Here is a 13,879-nt window from a genome sequence, read left to right on the forward strand (position 1 = left end):
GGGATCTTGACGTCCACCTTAGAGAGAGCAGACGGTTTAACGCCTCATCCGAAAGACGGCACCTCCGACAGTGTGGCGCTCCCTCGGCACTGCACTGGAAGTGTCAGCCTAGTTTTTTGTGCTCTCGTCTCTGGAGTGGGACTATGAACCCACAATCTTCTGACTCGGAGGCGAGAGTGCCACTCACTGAGCCACGGCTGACACACATGACGTATAGTAAGTGATACAATGCATTGAATACTAATGGTGCTGCATCCACCAATGTTGAGAGAGAGAAAGATAGACTCCCATATCTCAGTAATATAGGTCATGGGTTGAAGCCCCACTCCTGGATTTGTGCATGTAACCTAGGCTGACACTCCAGTGCAGTACTGAGGGAGTGCTGCACTGTCAGAGGTGCCGGCCTAGAAATTCGTCTCGGGCAGTGGTGCAAAACGGGCCTATGGGATCGGCCGCCAGTTCCATTGAGGTTTGTACCTTTCATTAATTGTTTTCGGTGCTTTATTATAAAACTGAATAATCTTGGCTGACACTCCAGTGCAGTGCAGAGCTGAGGGAGTGCCAACATTCAGTTCCATTGAGGTTTGTACCCATCATCACTTGTTTTGGTGCTTTATTATAAAACTGAATATCAGGCGCTGCATATGCATATAACTGGCGGCCGATCCGATTCCGCCCATTTTGATCCACCGCTGAAGATGAATTTCTAGGCCGTCGTCTTTTGGATGCGACGTTAAACCAAGCCCCTGTCTGCCCTCTCTGGCACTATTGGTGCTGTACAGCCTTTAACAACCCCCACTCTCTCATTCTGCTGACTTAACTATCAACTGTCCCAGCCTACTTCTTCTTCTTAGGCAGTCCCTCGGAACCGAGGATGACTTGCTTCCTCATTAAAAATGAGTTCTCAGGTGACTGATGAGTCCAATGCGGGACCTACAGTCTCTGTCACAGGTGGGGCAGACGGTGGGTGGGGTGCTTGGGTTGGCGTGCGCTCCTTGCGCTTGGCTTCCGCTTGCTCCTGGCGAAGAGACTCGAGGTGTTCGATGCCTTCCCGGATGCTTCTCCTCCACGTTGTGCAGTCTTGGGCCAGGGATTCCCAGCCTACAGTATCCCACTTGCAGTACTTCTACACTCATATGTAATCTAGATATTTGTGAGGGTTAGTGGGCTTGTGGTAGGTGTGACCTATACAAAAGGGACGGTCTACACCTGTGCAGAGATGGAACTGATGTTCTCGGGGTAATTTTTGATAAAGCAGTTCGGGAGCATTTAAACTAGTATGGCAGGGGGCTAGAAACCTATGTAGTGAAATAGAGGAAAGTGAAAGGCAGACAGAAATAAATGGTAAAAGGGTGTGGAACAAAAAACAAAGGGCCAAACTAATTCATAAAAAATGTGAGCATAAAAAAAGCCTGAGGGTTTTATACCTTAATGCGAGAAGCATCAGGAACAAGGTAGATGAATTAGCTGTGGAAATAGAGGTTAATAATTATGATCTAATTGGGATTACGGAAACATGGTTGCAGGGTGAGCAGGGCTGGGAGCTTAACATACAGGGGTATTCAGTATTTAGGAAGGATCGACAAAAAAGAAAGGGAGGAGGGGTAGCATTGCTAGTAAAAGAGGGGATAAATGCAATTGAAAAGAAGGATATTAACTCAGTTAATACAGAATCTATATGGGTGGAGCTAAGAAATAGCGAGGGGCGAAAAACATTAATAGGAGTGGTATATAGGCCTCCAAATAGTAAAATAGAGGTTAGGGAGGGCATCACGAGGGAAATTAGAGAAGCGTGCAATAAGAGCACAGCTGTCATCATAGGTGACTTTAACTTACATATAGATTGGACTAGCCTAATCAGTAAAAATAATGAGGAGGAGGAATTCCTTGAGTGTTTAAGGGATGGTTATCTGGATCAATATGTCGAGGAACCAACTCGGGAACAGGCTATATTGGACTGGGTACTGTGCAATGAGAAGGGACTAATCAGTAATCTTGTTGTACGGGGACCCTTGGGTCAGAGCGATCATAACATGATCGATTTCTCACTCGAAATGGAGAGCGAAGAAATTGACTCAGAGACTAAGGTCCTGAATTTAAACAAGGGGAATTATGATGCCATGAGACGGGAACTGAGTAGGTCTGATTGGACAACGTTCCTGGGAGGACTGGAGGTAGATAAACAATGGCAAACATTTAAAGATAGAATGACAAAATTGCAAAAATTGTTTATACCAATCTGGCATAAAAGGAAATCTAAAAAGGTGACTCAACCGTGGATAACAGGGGAAATTAGAGACAGCATAAAATCCAAAGATAGGGCGTATAAAATAGCCAAAAAAAGCGCCAGAGCGGAAGATTGGGAACAGTTTAAGATAGAGCAAAGGAGGGCAAAGGGCATGATCAAGAGGGGCAAAATAGCTTACGAAAACAAGCTGGCGGAAAATATAAAAACTAACTCCAAAAGCTTTTATAAATATATCAAAAGGAAAAGACTGGTGAAAACCAAAGTTGGTCCATTGCAGTCAGATACGGGGGAATATATAATGGGAAATAAGGAAATGGCAGATCAACTAAATGCATACTTTGGGTCAGTCTTTACGAAGGAAGACACAAAAAACCTCCCTGGGATATCGGGAAAAATAGGGACATTGGCAAAGGAGGAACTGACGCAAATCAATATCTCTAAGGATATGGTGTTAAGGAAGCTAAAGGGATTGAAGGTGGACAAATCCCCAGGGCCTGATAACATGCATCCTAGGGTACTGAAGGAGGTGGCCCTAGAGATAGCGGATGCACTAAGGATGATTTTTCAGAATTCATTAGACTCGGGAACAGTGCCGATGGATTGGAGGGTAGCTAACGTTACCCCACTATTCAAAAAGGGGGGTAGGGAAAAAGCAGGTAATTACAGACCTGTAAGCCTTACATCAGTTGTGGGCAAAATGCTGGAGTCCATCATTAAGGATGAAATAGCGGAGCACTTAGCAAATGGGGACAGGATAGGACAGAGTCAACATGGATTTACAAAGGGTAAATCGTGCTTGACTAATCTATTGGAATTTTTTGAGGGAGTAACTGGTAGAATAGATGGGGGAGAGCCAGTAGATGTGGTGTACCTGGACTTCCAAAAGGCCTTCGATAAGGTCCCACATAAAAGATTAGCATGGAAAATTGAGGCTCATGGGATAAAGGGGAAAGTTTTGGCGTGGATAGGGAACTGGCTGTCAGATAGAAAACAGAGAGTTGGAATAAACGGCTCATTTTCTGAATGGCAGGCAGTAACAAGTGGGGTACCACAGGGATCTGTCCTGGGCCCCCAGCTGTTCACAATTTACATTAATGACCTGGATCAGGGAGTCGGATGCAGCATTTCCAAATTTGCAGACGACACTAAACTAGGAGGGGGGGTGGGCTCAGAGGAAGAGACCAGGAAGCTCCAGAGCGATTTGGACAGACTGGGCGATTGGGCGGATAAATGGCAGATGCACTATAATGTGGACAAGTGCGAAGTTATCCACCTTGGGTGCAGGAACGGGAGGGCAAATTATTATTTAAATGGCAATAGATTGGGAGAGGGGGAAGTACAGAGAGACCTGGGTGTTCTTGTACACCAGTCACTGAAGGCGAGCATGCAGGTGCAACAGGCGGTCAAGAAGGCAAACGGTATGCTGGCCTTCATAGCAAAAGGGTTAGAATACAGGAACAGGGATACCTTGCTGCAGCTGTACAGGGCACTGGTGAGACCACACCTCGAGTACTGTGTACAGTTTTGGTCGCCTCATCTGAGGAAGGATGTTCTTGCCATGGAGGGGGTGCAGCGGCGATTCACCAGGCTGATACCAGGAATGGCGGGAATGACCTATGAGGAGAGACTATGTAGTTTAGGGATGTACACACTGGAGTTTAGAAGATTGAGAGGGGACCTCATAGAAGTGTATAAAATTCTGACAGGTCTAGACAGACTGGATGCAGAAGGAATGTTTCCCTTGGCGGGTGAGAACAGAACTAGAGGACATAATTTAAGGATAAGGGCTAAACCATTTAGGACAGAGATGAGGGGGAATTTCTTCACTCAGAGAGTGGTGAACCTGTGGAACTCATTGCCACAGAGGGCAGTGTACGCCAGCTCATTAAATATATTTAAGAGGGAATTAGATATATTTCTACGGGCAAAAGGGGTTAAGGGTTACGGAGAGAAGGCGGGGACGGGATACTGAATTAAAGGATCAGCCATGATCTCATCGAATGGCGGAGCAGGCACGAAGGGCCGAATGGCCTACTCCTGCTCCTATCTTCTATGTATCTATGTATCTATGTAATAGATGTCAGTGGACAGCCTATACCCAGAGATAGATATAGAGAAGTTCAGGAAAGGAAGATATGTTAGTATATTCTATGAAGAGGACACCAGGGGAGCTACTCCGCTCTTCTTCGACCTAGTGTCGTGGGATCTTTTACGTCCACCTGAGAGGGAAGACGGGACCTTGGTTTAATTTTTCATCCGAAAGACAGCATCTCTGATAGTGAAGCACTCCCTCAGTACTGTACTGAAGTGCTAGCCTAGATTTTGTGCTCAAATCTCTGGAGTGGGGATTGAATCCACAACCTTCTGACCCAAAGGTGGGTGTGCTTCCACTGAGCGAAGGCTAAACTTGGAAGCATCCAGTGCATTGCCAATATTTTATTGAGTGGAGATTGAATCCACAACCTTCTGACCCAGAGGTGGGTGTGCTTCCACTGAGTGAAGGCTAAACTTGGAAGCATCCAGTGCATTGAAACTTGGAAGCATCCAGTGCATTGCCAATATTTTATTAAAGTTTTTATATCTAGGACTGACTTGCTGAGACAGTTGAAATCTGGAGGGGGGAATAGGAGATCCAGTAAAAAAATGAAATCGTATAAATTAAATTCAATGGTTCAGTTTTCTCTTTGTGTTTTACAGGTTAACTTGGCATAACTATGAAATAACATGTGATGTGTTGTCTCCCCTGTGTCCAGTGGATGTTAACATTAAGAAACCCCTTCAACCCATCCAACTAAGCAGTGAGCAAGTGGCTGTGGAGATCTGGTCTCTCTGTTTTCAGCTTGATCTCCTTATCCGGGCAGAGGTACATCAAGTAAGTAATCTGTCAGTTAAATGTGGCGTGATCAATGATTGTGGCAATCAATGACTGACCGTAATTACACTAGCTACAAAACAAGTTTGCTAGAATAGTTTTAATTGTGACTCATTACTTAAAAAAAAAAAGTTATTTTACTTCAGTATGATTTTTGGGACTCTGTAGGAAACTTTTTATGAGGAAAGGTTGAGTAGGTTGGGCCTCTACTCATTGGAATTCAGAAGAATGAGAGGCGATCTTATCGAAACATATAAGATTGTGAGGGGGCTTGATCGGGTGGATGCAGTGAGGATGTTTCCACTGATGGGTGAGACTAGAACTAGGGGGCATAATCTTAGAATAAGGGGCTGCTGTTTCAAAACTGAGATGAGGAGAAACTTCTTCACTCAGAGGGTAGTAAATCTATGGAATTTGCTACCTCAGAGAGCTGTGGAAGCTGCGACATTAAATAAATTTAAAATGGAGATAGACCGTTTCCTAGCTGATAAGGGAATTAGGGGTTACGGGGAGCGGGCAGGGAAGTGGACGTGAGTCTAGGTTCGGATCAGCCATGATCTTATTGAATGGCGGAGCAGGCCCGAGGGGCCGTATGGCCTACTCCTGCTCCTACTTCTTATGATATTGTTCAGTTCCCTGGTACAGTACAGGTAGCTGTGCATTATTACTTGAGTAATACAGTTTTCTATTCTGAACTAGGAAAGTTTTGTACTACCCTTGGACTAATAGAAACTATTGTTATTCTAGTTACAGGAACAGCTCAGAGAGGATAAGAGCCCTGTCGAGTCAGAGTCTTTTCACATGAGAGGTAGGTACAGTAATTCTGGATTTTTAAATGAAAAAAAATACTGTAGTTAACGTGTGGTTTCTGTTGTCCCAACTTGAGACGTCTTTATCTGTCCCAGCAGAAGGTTTCTGGAGCAGGCGTTCTAGAGGGTAGTCATCCACAGGCTGCTAGGAGTAGAGAAACTAGTAAGGAAGACTAGGTGATCTTTGGCAGACAGGACAGAAGGCGAAAGATGAGGGTCGACAGGGGCTCATCGGTGAAAATAAAGAGTGGAGAAAGGTCTAAAAGATGGTATACTGTGGTGGGGGCTTTTGGTTCTATTTTGCTGTTATTTTCCCGTCCAGCATTGTATTTTCTTTTCCAAAAAAAGAGAGGGAAATTGCCATGCAGCCTGCTTAACCTGGGAGGAGGAGCGTCCAACCCATCAGTCTCCTTTGATTTGCTGATTAATGATACTTCACTGTCAGTAGAGTTCTTTCTGTTGCTGCTTTCTAAATTGAGGTAGCTTTAACTTCTCCCATCTATTTAAGCAGTTTAGACTAGGGTTTTCTTATGATTGTGCTAATTTTCCTTTTTGTGAGTCTCAAAAGAAAATGTCTTGCATAAAATCACACTAACTGCAGTTGCATTCTGTTGTGCATGCCTTACTCTGGGTAGACGGTTGGCATATTGCAGTGATGTAGGGTGGTAATGGGTAGACCTACATCCTTCGTTTTCCATAGTGAGTCACCAACCTCAGCGAAGAAGAAGGGAGAAGAAGCAATGATTGGGGTTTTCTACGTGTATACTCCATATGTGTGCTCGCCAGCCCATGATTTTCTTGCCCACTATAATAAATGGCGGTGGGGGGTGCGGGCAAACACACAAGGTGAAAACCTTGCCCAGCGTGTTCAGTAGAGGGGAGTCACTTTCCACAGAGTGTGAGGGAAGGAAAACTGCTGTATGCGTTAACCTGCAGTGCTCTTGTACCTTCCCCAGCAGTTGAAATGCTGTCGCATTGGCAAAGGCCTGGGAGCCAGCTTGCATTTCTGCCATCTTGGCTGAGCAGTACAGAGCAACCTAAAGGAAGCAAGAAAAAAAACTTCAAAGTGAAAGGGAGGTGCACTCAGTTAGCTGATCACAGCCAGGGGGTAGGGGTGGTATGTTTCCATTGACCTCATCGCCCCGATAGAGGAAGGAAAAATTGGCAAGGATTTAAACTCCCGATCCTTATCTAGTGAACCCTGGGTGGGGGTGTTCGGTTTGTATTCAAAGTATAGCCATTTTATTTTGTGGCAGCTTTTATGATTTGGTTATTATTTGACAACAAAGCCTGGTGAACAATCCTTTGCTTGAACCAACGCACACTCTTGAATATTAGAATAATAAAATTACCCGGGTAAGGAAAAGCTGTTACATTGGGACTACATAAAAACAATTTGTTTAGTTGGGATAAGTGGAGCCACAGCCGTCTCAAAAGAATAGTCCAGGATAATGTTCTACAATGGCCTTATGTTAAAATATTTGTTATAAAAAATTCATCATATTTGTGACACAAAGTCTATGAAGTGAAAATTGATATTTAAAGAAAGCCATGTTTCCTATTTGCTATTTATGTATGGTTGTCGAGGCCTGGCTGCAGAAACACGGGGGGTGAAATGGTCTTGGGTAGTAGCACAAAACTGTCGATAATGAAACAGCAGCATGTTTTACACGCCGCCCAACTATCTTTTCCATTGACTTCATGCGGACGGGTTGTAGATCGGAGCTGATTTGCTATTACCTGCTTTGCACCCAAGACCAATTTCACCCCTATGCCTAGCTTGGGTCCCAATGGCCTTTTGAAGGGTATTAATGCTTTGTTGCTGCCTTCATAACAATTAAGGGGTAAAAATTTGGGGGCGCAAATCAACCGAATTTAGTCCCCTAAATCTTTTACCAAGAAATATGCGGTTGAAACAAGCCATATCTATGTAGGGTAGAGGGGTGGCAGGAACTGGAAGCTGTATGAAGTTTTGATAGACTAACAAAAAAAGAAAATAGTTTTTCTGACCTCCATTGCATACCCATTGTCAGCATCAAAAGCTCCCAGGCAAGGTATAGCAAAGTTACGTACAGAGTAATGCTCCCTCAACTCTGTTCCAATAATGTGCCTCGGCCCCAGATGCAGGCGAGTAGCCTGTATTGCACCAGTGTAACATTTTTCCATTTTCAATACCAGCCATCCTGTGGCCCCTATATAAGACTGCTAATCTGGGGCAGTTTTCTACTGTGGCTCCATGTCCACTGAGAAATAAGTCGTGATCATTCAAATCTATTTCATATAGGACTCTTACAGTGACAGAAAAGACATTCATCTTATCAATCTGAGTTGGAGTTCAGTCCAGGTCCCAAAAGGGAAAGCATTTAATTCTGAAGAGATACTTTATTTTTAAATACTTAACCAGGGAGTAGTGATGATATTATTGGAATTCAACAACTGGCTTAGTTGTTTTTCAAATTGTTCTTTCATTCTCATACAGGTGTAGATTATGTTGAAAGAATTAAACAATATCTGGAGCATCTGCCAGACCCTGTTCCACAGCTGGAGGTAATGTGCTTTACCATCTTTAAAACTCTAATTACTGGTAGAGTGGTGTGCAATATTGCTCCTGTCTAGGCATCTGTTTAGTTGGTTGAAAAATATTTGCATTAAAGTACGTCAAGCTGCAGCCCTGATTCACCGAGTTTTTACGCAATGAATGGTTAGGATTTAGGTATCACAGCCTCATAGGGTGGTGGATACAGATTCAGTTGTAGCCTTCAAAAGGGAATTGGATAAATACTTGAAGGAGAAAAAATTGTAGGGATACAGGGAAAGAGTGGGACTAACTGGATTGCTCTTCGAAAGAGCCGGCACAGACTCGATGGGCCAAATGGCCTCCTTCTGTGCTGTGCTGTTCTATGATTCTATGACCAGTGATGATAACGGAAAGGTCTGTGAACAACAACAACAACCTGTATTTATATAGTGCCTTTAACATAGTAAAACGTCCCAAGGCGCTTCACAGGAGTGTTACACCGAGAGCCAAATAAGGCGATATTAAAGCTTGGTCAAACAGGTTTTAAGGAGCATCTTAAAGGAGGAAAGAGAGGTAGTGAGGCGGAGAGGTTTAAGGAGGGAATTCCAGAGCTTAGGGCCTTGGCAACTGAAGGCACGGTCGCCCATGGTGGAGCAATTAAAATTGGGGATGCTCAAGAGGCCAGAATTGGAGGAGCGCAGAGATCTCGGAGGGTAACTTGTAGGGCTGGAGGAGATGGGCAATTTTGAGACATATGTCTACAGTAAAGGTGCTATTTAAATGCAAGCTGTTTTTGAAAAGAATTTGATCGATTTTACCATTCTATAAAAAATGTAGTCTAGATTATAAAACGTTTTCTAAAGGGTGCTATTGCTGTATTATTGCTATGCAGCCTCCTTTTCAGAAGTCTGTAAAGCACAGTGTAAACTGTCTTTTACAGGACTATCTGGATTCTCAAGGATTGTCGACGTTATTTCCCCGTGTTGAAATATTTGTGATACATGGTAGACCCGTTGACATGCTAGAACGGCCTCCTGTGGATGGTAAGAATGCTTTCCCCTGTCCTGATGCATTCATGTATGTTCAACAAATAACTGATACCTGTGCCAATGTACTGCTCCAAACAATTTTGGTTATATCCTCTTTTTAATTCTGCCGAAAAACTGTGACATCATATCAAATGGGTTAACATTAAGTAAATTACGAAATGTAGAGCAAAGTGCACATTTGAGAGGTTTTGCAGTTAAAATGCAACAATGGGACAATGATGGTGGAACATGACCTAAATAAAAATATAATGGCCCAGAAATTCGGGTCGGGGGCTTCCCGCGGATATAAGCCCCCGACCTGCACTTACCTTGCGCGCCGGCCGTTGTGCTGTGGGCCCCCGTGGAATTGCGATCCTGGGCCTCCTCCAACTGCTGGCGCGCAGTGCTTGCGTATCCCAGGGGCGCAGTTAGTTCGATGCGTCCCCTGGGATCACGTGGGCCATGGGGAGCCAATCGGAGCAGGGCATGCTTCATTTATAAGTTTGACAGGAAGGGCTGTCAAACCTATAAATACTATAAGCCCCAAAACATCACTAAATCTTCAAATAATTTTTTTTTTAAATCACATTTTTAAAATAAACTATAAATTACATGAAATAACTATTTTAAACAATTTAAATTTTTGAAAAAAATAATTTTATTTTCTAATGGGGCTAAAAATAAATTTACCTTTCTTTGAAGTATTTAAAAATAATAAACCTGTGGAAAAAATGTTTTAATTTTAATTAATTCACCACTTACCTTGTAAAAAGCAGGCCTTGCGACTGCTTTTTACATGTCTAACTTCTGGAGACTTACCCTCCCGGGAAAACCTGCAAAAAAAACGTAAGTTCGATGTGCACGCGCAGCCTCTCCTGCGCACACGTTCGACCTCTGAACCCCTTCTTTCAGGGGAACGGAAGTGCCGATTTCCCGCGCATGCGCAGTGCATGCAGGTAACCGGCACTTCCATTGGGCTTACGGGTGAGTACCCCGTACGTACTCACCTGCGGAGACCCGAATTTCTGGGCCATTATGTGTGCTGGTGACAGGAGCGCAGAGATTTTTTTGCGGGTAGGGGGTGGGAGGCATATAACAATGACAGTCAGCTAACATTTAACTGCCATCAGATCAATTTGCTCAAGTGAAGAGTTAAGACGTCTTTCTTTGTCTTTAATTGTTTTTCTTTTTTGCACTGTACGAAATATGCTTAGGGAAAGGGGATGGATCATTATGGCCAGCTTGATAATCAGCCGCTGCCTGGGCTGTTAATAACCACACCTATTGCTCCATTTCAGATTGCTTGCTTTCAATTTATCTGGACGAGCTAGGGAAAGGGTGCCACAGTGTCTGTAGGTTGTTGGCTTATGAGGACTAGAAGGAGAATTAAAAAAAAAAAATAAAGGAGTAAATAGGAAAAGATTTTAAGAGCAGGATAAGGGAAGCGAAGAGGGATTATGAGGAAAACATTTCAAAAAATATCAGAAGGAACAGTACAGTATTACCAAGTGAAAGAGGTTTCAGCTCTCTCTTTCTAATCTCTGCACTCAGGAAATAGGTTTTTCCCAGGAGCAAAGGTCAGGGAAATTGGATCTATAAACTTAATCCTGGGGGTTTCCATGTCAAACTAAGATAAACTGAGTTCTGGACACCAGAATCTGTAAAGCACTCAATTGTGTTGCGCGTGTGTTACTATATTTTCCAGTTCTTCTTCATCCTTCTGCTATGACGAGCTTGCAATCGTACTAACTTTTGTTCCTCTGAAGCAGAGCAGGATCAAAATCCTTACAAAGACCTCAAAAGCATTTTAATTTTAGTTAATGGAGTTGAATGAAATGATAATATACAATAGGGATCAAAGTGTCTAGAAAAATCCTAAACGGGTTCACGTTACCTGTAGCAAGAAATGCAAAGTGGTTGTTTGCTACCTTATTTTTTGTTACCTCCTTTGAATATTGACTTAACAAACATAGGGCTGGATTTTCATTCAGAAGTCGGGAAGGAGGCGGGACTACAACTTTCGGGTTGTAGTCCCGCCTCCATCGAGATGCGGCCAATCCACGCGATTTTAACTTGATTGACCTTGTTGAGCCTGCCCAGCGGGCTCAGCAGGCCAATTGAGGGCCACCCAGCAACAGGTGACGTCACAGACTGAAATTTCATTTGTCAAGACGTGTTGACAGATGAAATATCAGTGTTTCACAGCTGTTTGAAGCTGTCAAACACTGACAGTCTTACTTCTAACCTGAGTCCTTCTACGCAGACTCAGTTAGAAATCTCGCCGGCACTGAAAGCTGCAGGCTGTCACTTTTGACAGATTGCAGCCATTTTGCTTTCTGTGCCGGCTGAATGATGGACTCCCGAAACCTAGAGGAAGGAAGGCTGTAAAGGTAAGTACAGGTCATTTAAACTTCTTTACACACTTTAGACACACCAAACACACTTACCTTTGCACTCATGCACCCATCACTCACCTGAACACCGACATCTCGACCCCTCCAAGTCCTTCAACCTGACGGCCCGACTCCTCTAACTTGGCGTGGTTTGGAGCCGTCGGGAATCCCACACGACAACCTTCAAAATAGGGATTAGGCTAAAAACTGCCTGTTAACTACCTGTTAACAGGCAGTTAATTGGCACTAATCCCTTCCTGCCTCGGGTCGGCGGGTCCCAGTGCGGGGCGGGTACCCACCTCCTTTGAAACTTACATGGAGGCGGGTTTTGGGCGGGATGGTGTCGGGACCCCCGAATCCGGGATTTTAGCCCCCCCGCACGCCTAAAAGCCCGCCTCACGGCACACTGAAAATCGACCCCATAGTGTTTTCTCTGTGCTTCAAAATGCTAATATAGATGTAACTGTCCTTCATTAGACCCTGAATACAAAGTTTCTTAGAAAATGCTGGAAATACTCAGCAGGCCAGGCAGCATCTGTGGAGAGAGAAACAGAGCTAACGTTTCAGGTCAATGAGCTTTCGTCAGATGCTGCCCGACCTGCTGAGTATTTCCAGCGTGTTTCTCTTCATTTCAGATTTCCAGCATCCGCAGTATTTTGCTTTTGTACAAAGTTTCTTAATTCAGCTAACACCATCTCTCTTCAGCATGAAGGTGTCTGACATTTTAAAATGCCATATCTGAGCCGAATGAACCGCTGAGAAACACGACTGACAGTATTGCAGTGGGCTTTGAAATGAGGCAGCACAGTGGTTGAGAAGTTTGGGGATGGAAAGCGTGATACATTGGCCCTGAAATTAGGATCGGGTGCTTGCCGCGCGTGCAAGCCCCCGATGTGCACTCACCCGGCGCGCCGACATCTGAAGCCCGGGCCTGCTTGCATTTCCTGTCACTGGCCCGGTTCAGCTGTCGGCGCGCTGTGCTGACCTGATCCAGCGGCGTAGTTAGTGCGATGTGCCGGCTGGGATCAGGTGAGCACTGTGCAGCCAATCAGGGGAGGGGAAACTTCATTCATGAGTTTGAGAGTAAGAACTGTCAAACTCATGAAAAGTATGGGCTGCCAAAACACTACTTAAACTTTAAATAAAATTTTTAAAAACATCCCACTGATTATATTAACTATAAATAAGTTTTTAAAAATGTTTTAAACAATTAATCAATTTTTTGAAAAAAATAAATTTTTAAAAAATAGGGTCTAAAACTAAACTTACCTTACTGTAAATTCTTTAAAAATAATAAACCTGTGGAAAAAAAAATTCTAAATTGTACTAAAAGCCCACTTACCTGTAAAACTAAGTACTTACGTCTGGTTTTTCCACGCGTAAAAACCGGAGGCCTTTACACTCGGGCAACTCTGGGGAAAAAAAAAGGAATTTCACTGCGCACGCGCTGCCTGTGCAGTCGCACACGTTCTGCCTCTTAACCCCTTGGGTCAGAGGACAGGAAATGCCGGTTTGCAGTGCATGCGCTGTGCATGCTGAAAACCGGCAATTCCTCTGGGCATACGCGTGAGTACCCCGTCCATACTCACGCGTTGTGACAGGAATTACTGGGCCAATATTCAGATATGCTGTGCAGCAAAGAGTGTTATTAGTTTTTCTTTCTTGGTTTTAATTTTTTAGTAACAGCTTAAGGTGCTTTTTATTTCATTTTATTAAATTGTAGTTTTTTTTTATTTTAATTTTTATTTAGTGTTGAAACTCAACCCTATGGTTTCTATAGCTTTTGCGTCAAAGATGGCTCTTTTTATTGCGTGTATGAAGAGCTGTGAGGGTTTTGCATTCAGGTGAGTTAATAACTAACAGTAACTTATTTTTCCCATTTATTTCGTATAAACCTTCACCGTCTTTTAATTTCACCAATTATTAAAAAAACACACAATGGCTTGCGTTAGTTTAATAATGTCGGACCGAGCACGGATTTGCACTCACGGTTGCTCGCCCAATACGTTCT

General features: G+C 43.7%; 1 protein-coding gene across 1 annotated transcript in view; it reads left to right on the forward strand.

Annotated features, from left to right (window-relative positions):
* The window catches only part of LOC147112074 (uncharacterized), a 21,054-nt gene that overhangs the window by 1,161 nt on the left and 6,014 nt on the right, over nt 1–13,879 (forward strand). The window contains exons 2-5 of the mRNA XM_085999594.1: nt 5,002–5,120; nt 5,868–5,928; nt 8,409–8,476; nt 9,388–9,490. Of these exons, the coding sequence (XP_085855720.1) occupies nt 5,002–5,120; nt 5,868–5,928; nt 8,409–8,476; nt 9,388–9,490 (351 nt within the window). The remainder of the gene's footprint in view (nt 1–5,001; nt 5,121–5,867; nt 5,929–8,408; nt 8,477–9,387; nt 9,491–13,879) is intronic.

This window comes from Somniosus microcephalus, chromosome 10, assembly GCF_052327205.1.
Source record: "Somniosus microcephalus isolate GS21.2 chromosome 10, FLI_Smic_1.0, whole genome shotgun sequence".
Classification (NCBI taxonomy): domain Eukaryota; kingdom Metazoa; phylum Chordata; class Chondrichthyes; order Squaliformes; family Somniosidae; genus Somniosus; species Somniosus microcephalus.